This window comes from Nycticebus coucang, chromosome 3, assembly GCF_027406575.1.
Source record: "Nycticebus coucang isolate mNycCou1 chromosome 3, mNycCou1.pri, whole genome shotgun sequence".
In the NCBI taxonomy this organism is placed as follows: domain Eukaryota; kingdom Metazoa; phylum Chordata; class Mammalia; order Primates; family Lorisidae; genus Nycticebus; species Nycticebus coucang.
The window spans coordinates 94,518,452-94,532,093 of record NC_069782.1 but is presented as its reverse complement, the minus strand read 5'-3'; the positions used below and the strand labels follow the sequence as shown (position 1 = coordinate 94,532,093).

At 39.5% G+C, this 13,642-nt stretch overlaps 1 protein-coding gene across 4 annotated transcripts in view; it reads right to left on the bottom strand.

Moving 5' to 3' along the window:
- Positions 1–13,642, bottom strand: part of P4HA1 (prolyl 4-hydroxylase subunit alpha 1) — an 84,605-nt gene that overhangs the window by 57,641 nt on the left and 13,322 nt on the right. For 3 of the 4 annotated variants that reach the window (XM_053586152.1, XM_053586149.1, XM_053586150.1), the window contains exons 2-5: positions 9,638–9,745; positions 8,127–8,223; positions 5,511–5,662; positions 2,663–2,800 (exon numbers count right to left, since the gene is read on the bottom strand). In XM_053586152.1, coding sequence (XP_053442127.1) covers positions 2,663–2,800; positions 5,511–5,662; positions 8,127–8,223; positions 9,638–9,713 — 463 coding nt within the window. In that variant the 5' untranslated portion in view covers positions 9,714–9,745. Of the gene's footprint in view, positions 1–2,662; positions 2,801–5,510; positions 5,663–5,825; positions 5,919–8,126; positions 8,224–9,637; positions 9,746–13,642 lie in introns of those variants that run through there. The other variant, XM_053586153.1, reaches the window with a different exon arrangement.

Genomic DNA, 13,642 nt, shown 5'->3' with positions numbered 1-13,642 from the left:
GTAAGGCGCCTGCCCCATATACCGAGGGTGGCAGGTTCAAACCCGGCCCCGGCCAAACTGCAACCAAAAAATAGCCGGGCGTTGAACTGGCGGGCGCCTGTAGTCCCAGCTACTTGGGAGGCTGAGGCAAGAGAATCGCTTAAGCCCAGGAGTTGGAGGTTGCTGTGAGCTGTGTGAGGCCATGGCACTCTACCGAGGGCCATAAAGTGAGACTCTGTCTCTACAAAAAAAAAAAAAAAAAAAAAAGAAAATACTGCCAATTTTGTTAGGCGGGTTAATAGTAAATGGTTATGTTATTTTTAAAAAAGACCTGATCATTTAGATACGCATATTGAAGTCTTTACAGATAAAATGACGTGATGGCTAGGATTTGCTCTTAAAATACTCCAACAAAAACAACAAAAAGAGGGGCGGCACCTGTGGCTCAGTGAGTAGGGTGCCGGCCCCATATACTGAGGGTGGCGGGTTCAAACCTGGCCCCAGCCAAATGGCAACAACAACAAAAAAAATAGCTGGGCATTGTGGTCGGCACCTGTAGTCCCAGCTACATGGGAGGCCGAGGCAAGAGAATCGCCTAAACCCAAGAGCTGGAGGTTGCTGTGAGCTGTGACGCCACAGCACTCTACCGAGGCTGACAAAGTGAGACTCTGTCTCTAAAAGAAAAAAAAAAAAAAAAAGAAGGGGTGGTGGGAATAGATGAAGCTTGGTGATGGAAGCATGAGACTCATTATCTTTATTTTGTGTGGATGTGATGTTTGACACTTTCCATAATAAAATAAGTTTTATAAATAACAACAAAAAGAAGAAAATCCTGTTGTCCGGGGCCTTATAAAGAAAACCACATAGTTCCCTTTCTGACACTAATAACAAAAAAAATGACAAGTATGTGGGAAAAGATTAAATTATATGATAAATATTACTTACTTAAGAACACTTTACTTATAGTATAGTTCTGAGACTAAAATATTATACTAGAAGTCATGCTTCTAGAAAAGTAAAGTGTTTAAAATAAATTATCAGTCAGACTAAACTATATTTTTCCTAATAAAACAGACATCATGGCTCGGCACCTGTGGCTCAAGCAGCTAAGGCACCAGCCACATATACCTGAGCTGGTGGGTTCGAATCCAGCCCAGGCCCGCCAAACAATGACAGCTGCCATCAAAAAAAAGCCAGGCATTGTTGTGGGCGCCTGTGTCCCAGCCACTTGGGAGGCGGAGGCAGGAGAATCACTTCAGCCCAGGAGTTGGAGGTTGCTGTGAGATGTCACAGCACTCTACCCAGGGGCAACAGCTTGAGGCTCTGTCTCAAAAAAAATAGATATAACTAGCTGGGCATTGTGGTGGGTACCTGTAGTCCCAGCTACTTGGGAGTCTGAGGCAATAGAATGGCCTAAGCCCAAGAGCTGGAGGTTGCTGTGAGCTGGGACGCCACAGCACTCTATTGAGGGCAACATAGTAAGACTCTGTCTCAAAAAAAAAAAAAAAAGCCAAAAAACAAACAGATATCACAAAGGAAATTGGTATAGAAAGAAAAATTGGTGTTTTCGGGCGGCGCCTGTGGCTCAAGGAGTAGTGTGCTGGCCCCATATACCAGAGGTGGTGGGTTCAAACCCAGCCCCAGCCCAAAAGAAAAAGCTGCAAAAAAAAAAAAAAGAAAGAAAGAAAGAAGAAAGAAAAATGGTGTTTTCTTTTTTTTTTTTTTGTACAGACAGATCTCACTTTATGGCCCTCGGTAGAGTGCCGTGGCCTCACACAGCTCACAGCAACCTCCAACTCCTGGGCTTAAGCGATTCTCTTGCCTCAGCCTCCCGAGTAGCTGGGACTACAGGCGCCCGCCACAACGCCCGGCTATTTTTGGTTGCAGTTTGGCCAGGGCAGGGTTTGAACCCGCCACCCTAGGTATATGGGGCCGGCACCTTACCGACTGAGCCACAGGCGCCGCCCAAAAATGGTGTTTTCTTTAATAAATTTTGATTAACTACACTTCAAGGAGTCACTAAATTATCAGTACTCTTATATCTTTACATACAAAGCACTCAAGTAGTTTCAAGTACTCTGAAGAAAAATGTTTGGAAAAGCAACAATTTCTTTCTCTTATACACTTAAATTGTCTATTTAAGTTAGTCTTTATAAACACAAGCTTTCACAGTAACAAGCTAGAAGCATATCCACAACTAAGCCCTGAGAGAAAGGGAAGGTGGCTATTTTGTCCTCAAAGGCTATGAAACAAACTATAGTTTAAAATCTTAAAATCGGCTTGGTGCCTATAGCTCAGCAGCTAGGGAGCCAGCCACATACAGTGGAGCTGGCAGATCTGAACCCAGGCCAGGCCTGCCACAACAACAATGACAACTACAACCAAAAAATAGCCAGGCATTGTGGTGGGCGCCTCTAGTCCCAGCTACTTGGGAGGCTGAGGTAAAAGACTCACTTAAGCCCAAGAGTTGGAGGTTGCTATGAGCTGTGACCCAACGGCACTCTATCAAGGGCAACACACTGAAACTCTGTCTCAAAAATTCAATAAATAAATAAATAAATAAAACCTTACAAAATAAAAATAAAAAATCTCAAACACATCTTTTTTACATTAACATTGTCCTAATGGACTGAACAGAGAAGCCAAGTAATAGGTATTTTATAGACTGGAAGAATTATCTTACCCGGAAGATTACCCTTTGAGATGGTCTCTGTATCTAAATTGTAGGTGTCCTGGAGACGCAACAGAGCTTTGGCTGCCCCAACTTGATCTTCATCATTAGGGAAGTACTGTCTCTGAATGGTTAGATTAGAGATAAAGCCTTAAAATAGAAAAAGAAAAGGAAGAAAAAAGTAAGTCGTTGTGGTATCTGTGGAAACAAGATAAAAAAAAAAATTGTAAAAGAGTATCACAGAAAAGCCGAGCATGGTGACTCACACATATAATCCTAGCACTCTGGGAGGCCCAAGTGAGATGATTGCTTGAGCTCAGGAGTTAAGAGACCAGCCTGAGCAAGACCCCATCTCTACAAAAAAACCCAGAAATTTAGCCACATATGTTATGTGTCTGTAGTCCCAGCTACTCAGGAGGCTGAGGCAAGAGGATGGTTTGAGCCCAGGAGTTTGACATGGCAGTGAGTTACTATGATGCCACTGAACTCTACAGACTTCCAATCCAGAGTCTTTATAAGGATTTTTCCCAATCTACTTTATTATTATTTCCCACCATACCATGAAAGTTCCACATCTCAACAAGAAAAAAAAATTAAACACATTGAATGAGATTTAACATACCCCTAACTTATTAAATCCAAGCAAACCCTTTCTAATGTTGCCTAAGTAATCAGAGGTCTAATTATATCTGTATTAGAAAGTAAAAAACAACTAACACAATAACTGAGTTCTTAGTTATACAATATAGCAAGAAAACAGAAAGTGCCTGCACTGAGCTTAGGAAATGAACAGATTTGTGAATCTGAAAATGATATATATTAGCAATCAATTATACTTTCAGATACTAGGTAATAAGTAAAATCTGTGCTCTTATCATTGTCTTCTATATACCACGCATTGTATTAATATGTAAACATATAATTTGATAGAATTCTTTGAAGGAAAAGATATTAATTATATGTTTAAGATCAACAGCTAAACTAGTTTATTAAAATATATTTAGACCTGTTTAATTATCAAATATAGTATTCATCAATCAAGATTTACTACATATGAAAACTAATCTTAATTTAAATAGGATTTATATAAAGTATAGCAAAAAACAAACCAATTATTAGTAACAGTATAACCCTCAGGGATAATGGATGCTAAATATTCTTTAAGAAACAAACAAAAAAAGTGCTTTAAAAATTTAATATAGGTGTCATCATATATATATGCAAATAAAAATTAGACATGAGACTTCCCCCCCCATTAAATTATAATCAGCTACATGTACTTTGAATAGCAAAAGACCTGGCATTTTAATGTTAATAGAAATGTATAAATGAACAAGTAGCTAGAAGAGGGCTAAAATTCTTAAGTATTATTTTTCATGAGTGTTTTTTTTGCCCTTTTTAAAAGTTGTGGTCCTGCTATGTTGCCCAGGCTGGAATGCAGAGGCTTATTCACAGGCATGATCCCCCTACTGATCAGCATGAAACTTTTGACCTGCTCTGCCTCTGACCGTATTTTTTTTTGCAGTTTTTGGCCGGGGCCGGGTTTGAACCCACCACCCCCGGTATATGGGGCTGGCGCCCTACTCCTTTGAGCCACAGGCGCCTCCCCCTGTAGCTAACAAAAAATACGTTAGACTACATTTTTTGGTTCTAACACCAACTTTCAATCACAGTCTCTACATGGAATTTTACTAGTAAATTTTACAGAAGGCCCTAATGTTTCTTATGCCCCAAACAAAATCCCAGAAGTTGCTTAAATCCTCTGTAATAAAAAGAGAGAGAAGAAAGAGAGACACACACACATAGATACACACACACTTCCTTAAAGATGTTCTCAACGTGTTATACATAGTAGAGAAAATAATCAAAGGCATTTCTCTCTCATAGTGAAGAAGTACTTTTCAAGTACTTGCCTTATTTTTTCTTTTCAACATTCCCTGTATAGGCAGAATAGCTTACTTCACTGCTTACAAACACTGGTAAACACCCTTGAAGCACTGCATTTCTCTCCCTTGTTCTCTATTTTTTTGCCACTTAATTCATCCATTATTTGAGCCTCTACTACGTATCAAGCATAATCCCTTTACCTCTGTACACTGTAGAATTAGTCTTTTATATCTGCTACTAACATATCTAAAATATCTCTACATTCTAACTATAATTTTATTATTTCACATAGAAAGACTTCCTGTCACTGTTTGCAGCCTCAGCTTTTCACTTTATTGTCTATGTTGAGTAAAATAATCCTAAGGGTCAAAAAAGTAGGTACGACAAAGCTAACACTTCTCTTTACATTAACACTCCCAACACTTTAAAAATTGACTGAAGACATACACACGTATATATATTTTTTGAGACAGTCTCACCATGTTGTCCTCAGTAGAGTGCTGTTACGTCACAGCTCACAGCAACCTCAACCTCTTGGGCTTAAGTGATTCCCTTGCCTCAGCCTCCCAAGTAGCTGGGACTACAGGCACCCACCACAACACCCAGCTATTTTTTTGTTGCAGTTGTTTAGCTGACCCAGGGCCAGGTTCGAACCCACCACCCTCAGTGTACGTGGCTGGCACTGTAACCACTGTGCTACAGGCGCCAGGCCTATACATACATTTTTAAAGTATGAAGGTAATCCTAAAATAAAATCTCTCCAAAATGAAGCTATATGCCAAATAATCTATTCACTTTGCAGCTTTCAAAAGAAAAAGCACCAGTATTAGTTACCAACAGCAGAAACTACTTTTTTAATCAAAGAATTCAAGATCTTGACTAAATTAACTCTATTCAAACCAAATGTACCTATGCAATAATCCACTTATAATACTGAACACTCTTTTTGGCTCAATATTCTCCTCAGACTTACCATCTGACATATCCTTAAGTACCAAATTCTCCAACTCACTCCACTCAGTGTTTAGACGTTTCATTAACTTGAATGCATTTACAGGATGTCCAACAAATCCTTCCGGATCTTTTGTTGCCGTGCTGGTTAACCGATCTAACTTCTCTGCCCATCTGTAGATGTAAAACATGAAAATGGAGTATATACACACTTCACAGAAAAAATACAATTTAGTAAAGCACTTGGGGGGAAAAACGGCTAGAGGTTTTTAAGTTAAACTATACATACAATTTCTTTTTAAAGTAAAATTATAAAACCTAGAGTGGTGGCTCACACCTGTGTTATCAGCATTTTGAGAAAGTGTGGCAGGAGGATCACTTGAGTCCAGATTTTCAAGATCAGCCTGGGAAACACAGAAAGGCCCCATCTCTACAAAAAATTAAAAAATTAGCTGAGTGTGGTGGCATGCACCTGTAGTCCCCACTACTCTGGAGGCTGAACTAGGAGGATCACTTTAGCCTGGGAGTTAAAGAGGTTGCAGTGAGCTATGACGAGCCACTGCACTCCAGCTTGAGTGACAATGTGAGACTCTTTCACATGCACACGTGCACGCATACACACACACACACACACACACACAGTCAATTATAAAGGCTCTTTAAAAAGCAAGATTTTTTTTTTGGAGGCAGTCTCATTATGTTGCCCTGGGTAGAGTGCCATGGCATGACATCTCATAGCAACCTCAAACTCTTGGGCTTAAGCGATTCTCTTGCCTCAGCCTCCCAAGTAGCTGTGCCTACAGGCACCCGCCACAACGCTTGGCTATATTTTTTTTTCTGTTGTTGTAGGTGTCATTGTTGTTTGACAGGCCTGGGCGGGATTCAAACAACAGCTAGCTCCAGTGTATGTGGCTGGCGCTCTAGCCACTGAGCTATAGACACTGAGCCAAAAGCAAGATTTATTTATGGATAAAAATTTAACTTGGGGCTGGGCACAGTGGCTCACACCTGTAAATCCTAGCACTATGGGATGCTGAGGAGGGAGAATTGCTTGAGCTCAGGAGTCCGAGACTTGCCTGAGCTAGAGTGAGACCCTGACTCCTAAAAAACTGAAAAACCCAATTGGGCGCTGTGGGACGTGCCTATAATCCCAGCAGCTTCCAGAGGCTGAGACAACAGGATGACCACAGCCTGAATCTGAGGTTGCAGTGAGCTATGACATCATTGCACTCTGCTCAGGGCATAGGGTGGGACTCCAAAAAAAAAGAAAAACATAACTTGGGCTCACGCCTATAAATCCTAGCAGCCTGGGAGGCTGAGAAAGTAGAATGCTTGAGCACAGAAGTTTGAGAACAGCCTGAGCAAGAACGAGACCCTTTCCCTACTAAAAACTAAAAAACTAGCCAGGTGTTGTGGCAGGCAGGCCAGCTACTCTGGAAGCTAAGGCAAGAAGATCACTTGAGCCCAAGAGTTTGAGGTTGCTGGAGCTATGATACCATGGTACTCTACCCAGGGCAATCTCAAGAAAAATTAAAAAAAAAAGAAACCCCACAAAAAACCCTAACTTGGCAGAATTAAAACACAACTGTAAGACTTTTTGTTTTAGTTTTGTTTCCCCTAACAATTACAGTAAAAGAAACCTCCTTATCTCAGTCAAGGCTGTGACTGGATCCCTCTAGTAAAAGACCAAAAATGTATTTCCCCATAGGTCTGTAAAGCCAACTGATTACTGCAAAGTACAAATTAACCCAAATTTACTTATATGTTTGTTTAAATCAACTTAGATGGCTGGACACAGTGGCTCACACCTGTAATCCTAGCACTCTGGGAGGCCAAGGCAGACAGACTGCCTGAGCTCAGGAGTTCAAGACATGCCTGAGCTCAGGAGTTCAAGACAAGCCTGAGCAAGTGCAAGACACGCATCTCTAAAAACAGTCAGGTGTGGTGTCACATGCCTGTAGTTCCAGCTACTTGGGAGGCTCAGGCAAGAGAATCACTTGAGCCCAAGAGTCTGAGGTTGCTGTGAGCTATAACACCACAGCACTCTACCAAGGGTGACAAAGTGAGACTCTGTTGCAAAAAAAAAAAAAAAAAAAAAAAAATCAACTTATAGCGAATTTTTATATCCAGTATCTAGAAACTGTATTTTAAAACAAAAAACGTGAACATTTGGCTATGCATTAGATAAAAAATAGGAATTCTCAGGTCAGGATTAACTATGAACCTGAGTCACTTGAAAATAAATTAGTATTTGAGAAAAACTGTATCAGTTAAATAATAACCATACTTATCACTATAATCTCTACAATGGAAACATAGGAGTGCATAATAGAATCAGAAAACAGTTTCAGCAGGTGGCTTGACTAGGGAAGCTGGGGCAAGACAGAAGATACTAATAGTATTTTTGAAATTTGTCAGTCAACTTCCCATATCCATCCATACTCTTATCTCAATCCATGTTCTTCCATGTAAACCATGGCTGAGGCCTAACTCTTGTTTTCTGTGCTCTTATTATAGTCATTTTAGCTAACTTTATAAGACTGAAACATGGCTTTCATCCCTATTCAAGGAATACTTGAGCTTAAGAAAGGAAACATCCGTGGAGAGTCAGTCATAATAAGTAAAACACTTTGCTTACTTTTTTATTTGTTCTAATTTGTCTTCTTCTGCCTTAATATAATCTTTCAGAGAAGTCACCAGATCTTTCTCAGTATGGATCAAATCAGTCATCTGACCTAGAAGGAGAAAGTTTTTGTCAACACAAATATTTTAGAATAATTTAAAAATGATTGAGAATGTTTCATTCTATGAGAGGATGTAACGGGCAAAAATCATAAACATTGAAGATTGTCATCTTATTTCCCTTTTTTAACCAGATAAATAAAAATAAAGCCCAAAACTTTTCTAATCAAGTATTCCAGTTCTAATTTTCAAGCCACTTAAATTTCACAAGCTTAGACTATGTTGGCAAATTGTCTTTTCATCCACAAATTTTATTTTTAAATTACAAAACAACACAACTTTCCAAGGATCAACATTTCTTCACCATCTCCTCCCTTACCATTTTTTGAGACTAAGTTTTCATTTGATAAGCAAAAAACACACTAAAAAGAAGTTTCAAATGATCTATGCTTATTTATAATAAAATAAGAGGAGTCATCATTTTATATCCTAAAATCAAGTGTCACATAATACTTATGTTTTAGTTAGCTCTACAATTCCACAAGGGTAAAAACTGATCAACAGAATGAAAGAAAAATATCTCATTGAAGATGAAAAAAGTATGTATACAGGATACTATAAAAAGATACAAATCAGGCTGGGCGCCCGTAGCTCAGTGAGGAGGGCGCCAGCCACATAGACCAAGGCTGGCGGGTTTGAGCTTGGCCTGGGCCTGCTAAACAATGACAACTCCAACCAAAAAATAGCCGGGCATTGTGGCGGGCGCCTGTAGTTCCAGCTACTCGGGAGGCTGAGGCAAGAGAACTGCTGAAGCCCAAGAGTTTGAGGTTGCTGGGAGCTGTGATGCCACAGCACTTGTCCTCGGTAGAGTGCTGTTACATCACAGCTCCCAGCAGCCTCCAACTCTTGGGCTTAAGCGATTCTCTTGCCTCAGCTTCCAGAGTAGTTGGACTACAGGCATCTACCACAATACCCAGCTATTTTTTGTTGTTGTTGCAGTTGTTTAGCTGGCCCAGGCAGGGTCCGAACCCACCACCTTTGGTGTATGTGCCTGGTGCTGTAACCACTGTGCTATGGGCACCAAGCCAATTCACTGGCATCTTAGGTAAAAAAAGCACGTTGGAAAATAATATGCATATATAATATGCATAAAAGACTATGTACATTAAATTATTTGCTTGATAGACCCATTACTGAGCAACTTTCTTTGATATGCTTTCCTAAACTTTCATAAGTTTATAACCTGAATATAAATCATTTTTATAACCAGGAAAAAGTTAATTTAAAGAAAATATGCCAGGTGTAATAGCATGCACCTATAGGTAGGAAGATCCCTTTAAACCCAAGAGTTTAAGGTTGCAGCCTGGGTAACAGAGACTGTCTCTCAAAAAATAAGTAAAATAAATGAAAACACTCAAAAATAGAAAATTTTAATGTAAAAGCAAACAAAAAATTTGTAAGACTTACCAATTGAAGTAAAAAAGCCTGGATGGGCCAAAGAGTCGGGAAGTAGACTCCCTACAATTAAAATACACCAGATCATCTTGGAAGATTTAACTTTATAGGTTCACAAATCTACAAGAGAGAAATATAGCCATTATTTAAAAAAAAAAAAGGGAAGGAAAAATTCCTTACCTATTCTTTCTATAAACAAAATGAAAGTTAAGACTCCAAGACTGCCCATAGAATTAATGTTAATTCTTATAAATTGTTTAACAATTTAATAATAGGTACTATATTATTCCTCCTACACTTACAGAAGTGCCTTGATATTTCACATAAGAGAAAATGTACATGTTTATCACCTAAAATTCATGCTTAAAATCTCAAGCTGAGTTTTTCTCCTTAGTTACTATTAACAATTAGAATAACTGAACAGTAGCAGCTCTTTCATACAGCCTGAATAACAATTTTCTCCATCATCTATGTCTAAACCAATTTCCCATAAAAATATACTAATTTATTGATTTAAATATGACCTGTGCATTTTAAAGATGTCAGATTATGTTTTACAGTAAAACAACTTCAGAGGTTTCAGATTAATACTTAAAATTACTAACGTATTCCATTTTTTTCCCTATATGGCTTAAATTTTTAAAGTAAGTTCAGACCAGGCACAGTGGCTCATGCCTATAATCCTAGCACTCTGAGAAGCTGAGGCAGGTAGATTGCTTGAGCTCAGGAGTTCAAGACTAGCCTGAGCAAGAGCCAAAACCCATATCTAAAAATAGCCAGGTGATGGCTTGGCACCCATGGTTCAGTGGTTAGGGCACCGGCCACATACACCAAGGCAGGCAGGTTTGAACCCGGCCAGGGCCTGCTAAATAACAATGACAACTGCAACAACAACAAAAAAAAAAAAAAAATAGCTGGGTGTTGTGGTGGACGCCTGTAGTACTTGGCCAGCTGTACTTGGGAGGCTGAGGCAAGAGAATCACTTAAGCCCAAGAGTTACAGGTTGCTGTGAGCTGTGACTCCACAGCACTCTAATGAGGGTGACATAGACTCTGCCCACCCTCCCCCCCAAAAAAATAGCTGGGTGTTGTGGCGGGCGCCTGTAGGCCCAGCTGATTGAGAGGTGGAGGCCAGAGGATCACTTGAGCCCAGGAGTTTGAGGTTGCTATAACCTATGATGCTATGACACTTTATCCAAGGTGACAAAGTGAGACTCTGTCTCAAAAAAAAAAACAAAACAACAACAAAAAACACTAAGTAAAATAAAGTTACAGATTTGTAGGCTGGGCATGGTGGCTCATCCCTCTAATCCTAGCACTCTGGGAGACCAAGGCAGGCCGTTACTTGAGCTCAGGAGTTTGAGGCCAGCCTGAAGAAGAGCAAGACCCCCATCTTTACTAAAAAATACAAAAACTAGCTGGGTGTCATGGCAGGTGCCTATAGCCCCAGCTACTTGGGAGGCTGAGGCAAGAGACCAAAAGTTTGAGGTTGTTGTGAGCTATGATGCCAGGGCACTCTACCCATAGCCACAGAGTAAGACTCTGCCTCATTAAAAAAAAAAAAAGTAGATTTAGGGGCAATGAAAATGTTCTAAAATCAGCCAGGTGTGGTGGCACTGGCCTATAGTCTCAGCTATTCCAGAGTCATGGATCACTTGAGCCCAGGAATTGGAGGATATCCTGGGCAACACAGCACCCTCTTAAAAAATAAATATGTAGGGCGGCGCCTGTGGCTCAGTCGGTAAGGTGCCAGCCCCATATACCGAGGGTGGCGGGTTCAAACCCGGCCCCGGCCAAACTGCAACCAAAAAATAGCCAGGCGTTGTGGTGGGCGCCTGAAGTCCCAGCTACTCGGGAGGCTGAGGCAAGAGAATCGCTTAAGCCCAGGAGTTGGAGGTTGCTGTGAGCTGTGTGACGCCACGGCACTCTACCGAGGGCCATAAAGTGAGACTCTGTCTCTACAAAAAAAATTAAATAAATAAATAAATAAATATGTAAGTAAAATAAAATTGACTGTAGTGAATAACTGACGGTTGAACAACTCTGTGAGAGTAAAACCACTGAACCATGACTATAAAATGGGTAAACTGTATGATATATGAGTTATATCTCAATAATGCTGGGTTTTTTTGTCTTTGGGAGGTTGATGGGGCAGTCTTGCTGTGTTGCACAGGCTGGCCTCAAATTCCTTGGCTCAAGGGATCCTCCTGCCTCAGCCTCTTGAGTAGCTGGAACTACAGGCAGCCCACTAGAGCCAGCTTCTTTTTTTTTAAGTTGTAAAGAATCCAAAATGAATAAATAGCCCTGTCCATTTAAACCAGTAATTTCTCTCAAAGGACCTAGTATTTTCTTAGCCATTATGTTCTATGTAAAAATATCTTAACCTAAGACATGGCTGTGACTGTTCATTTTTTCCTTTTTAAAAACCCTGCATCAAAGCCCTTCTGTCTTTTTTCTCTATGTCCCTGGTAGCACTGTCTTTTCTAATGAGATTCACCATGGCAGATGAGGATATCAACTAACCAACAAAGGCTTTACCTCGCTTTCTCAGATCCCCTGCTAGCACTCTTCTCTTGCTCTTTCTCCATCATAAATATGGACTTTATGTTTTTCTTATTACCTTACCGAAGAATAAGTTAACATCACCATATAGTTTGCCCCAGCAACAGGTTCCTGTTGATTACTCGGACTTGTCACCCTGTTCATCTTTGTGCGGGCACCTCAGATATTTCTCATGTGACTTGAGCCAAATCAACAGGCTCAAGTCCACACTGAAAGCTCCCTATTCCACAAAAGCTGAAAAATAGCCCTACTTTCCCCCTAACTTGAATGTTAATAAAAATAGCTCACCACAAAAATTGACTTTCTAAAAGTACTCCTAATCTTCCTCCCTCAAGTTTACTACAAACTTCCAGATACTTCCAGAACCACACAGCAGTGAAATACACTGCACTCTTGGCTACCTTACAGTGATTTTTGGGAAGGTTTCTAGAATGTAGTAAATGTAGACACTTCCTCTCCTGGGCTCCTGCCAATGCACAAAGCTTTTTCAAAACACTGGGCTGTCTGAAGAGTCTAGAATTTTCTACTTAAACAGATTTCTGTCATAATTTTCGTGAGTAAATGCTATTTCCAGAAAATATAAATGCTTTTGCTGTAGCAACAAAAGGCTAATCACAAATGTTGTTTAAATTTTGAACTTTGATGAGAGTTTAGATTTCAGGGTATGAAATTATTTTTTCATTGCTAAAATATATTCTGTCAAAATAAAAATATACTCTGAAGTCACTAAAGTTTCCTTGTCATCTTTCCTTGTCCTTAAACTGCACAATGAATCAAAAAACATTAGCCTACTCAGCCCTACTATGAAACTAATTTATAGCTTTCATATGAAAACTATAACCCAATTATAACCGAAGAATATGGGGAAAGGGAGGGGAAGGAGGGGAATGATGGGTGGAGAGAGAGTAATTGGTGTGATCACACATACAGTGCATGTTACAAGGGTACATGTGAAACTTACTAAATGTAGAATATAAATGTCTTAACACAAGAAAATGCCAGGAAGCCTATGTTAACCAGTGTGATAAAAATATGTCAAATTGTATATAAAAACAGTGTATGGTGCCCTATGATTGCATTAATGTACACAGCTATGATTTAATACAAACAAAAAACAGCCTATATAGAAATAACTAAAAAAAAGAAAAAGATGGTATTTTTCAAGTATAACAACTCCAAAATATTAAGAATCCACAGCTTATATAAAAATTGAAAACATCAATCACATAGACAAACATTACCTTACATCATGATTCAGAATAGATTCTAGATGCACTGAACAGTTATAATTAACAATAACGAACGGAAAGTCATTGGATCACTAAAAGAGATGTTTAAACTCAAAAATGAGAAAATGTATCAAGACAGATGGAATTTGAATATACAAAATAATTTAAGTTTATATGTCAAAAAAACCTATTAACTAGGAAACCATTTAAAGAAAACAGAGCTCTTT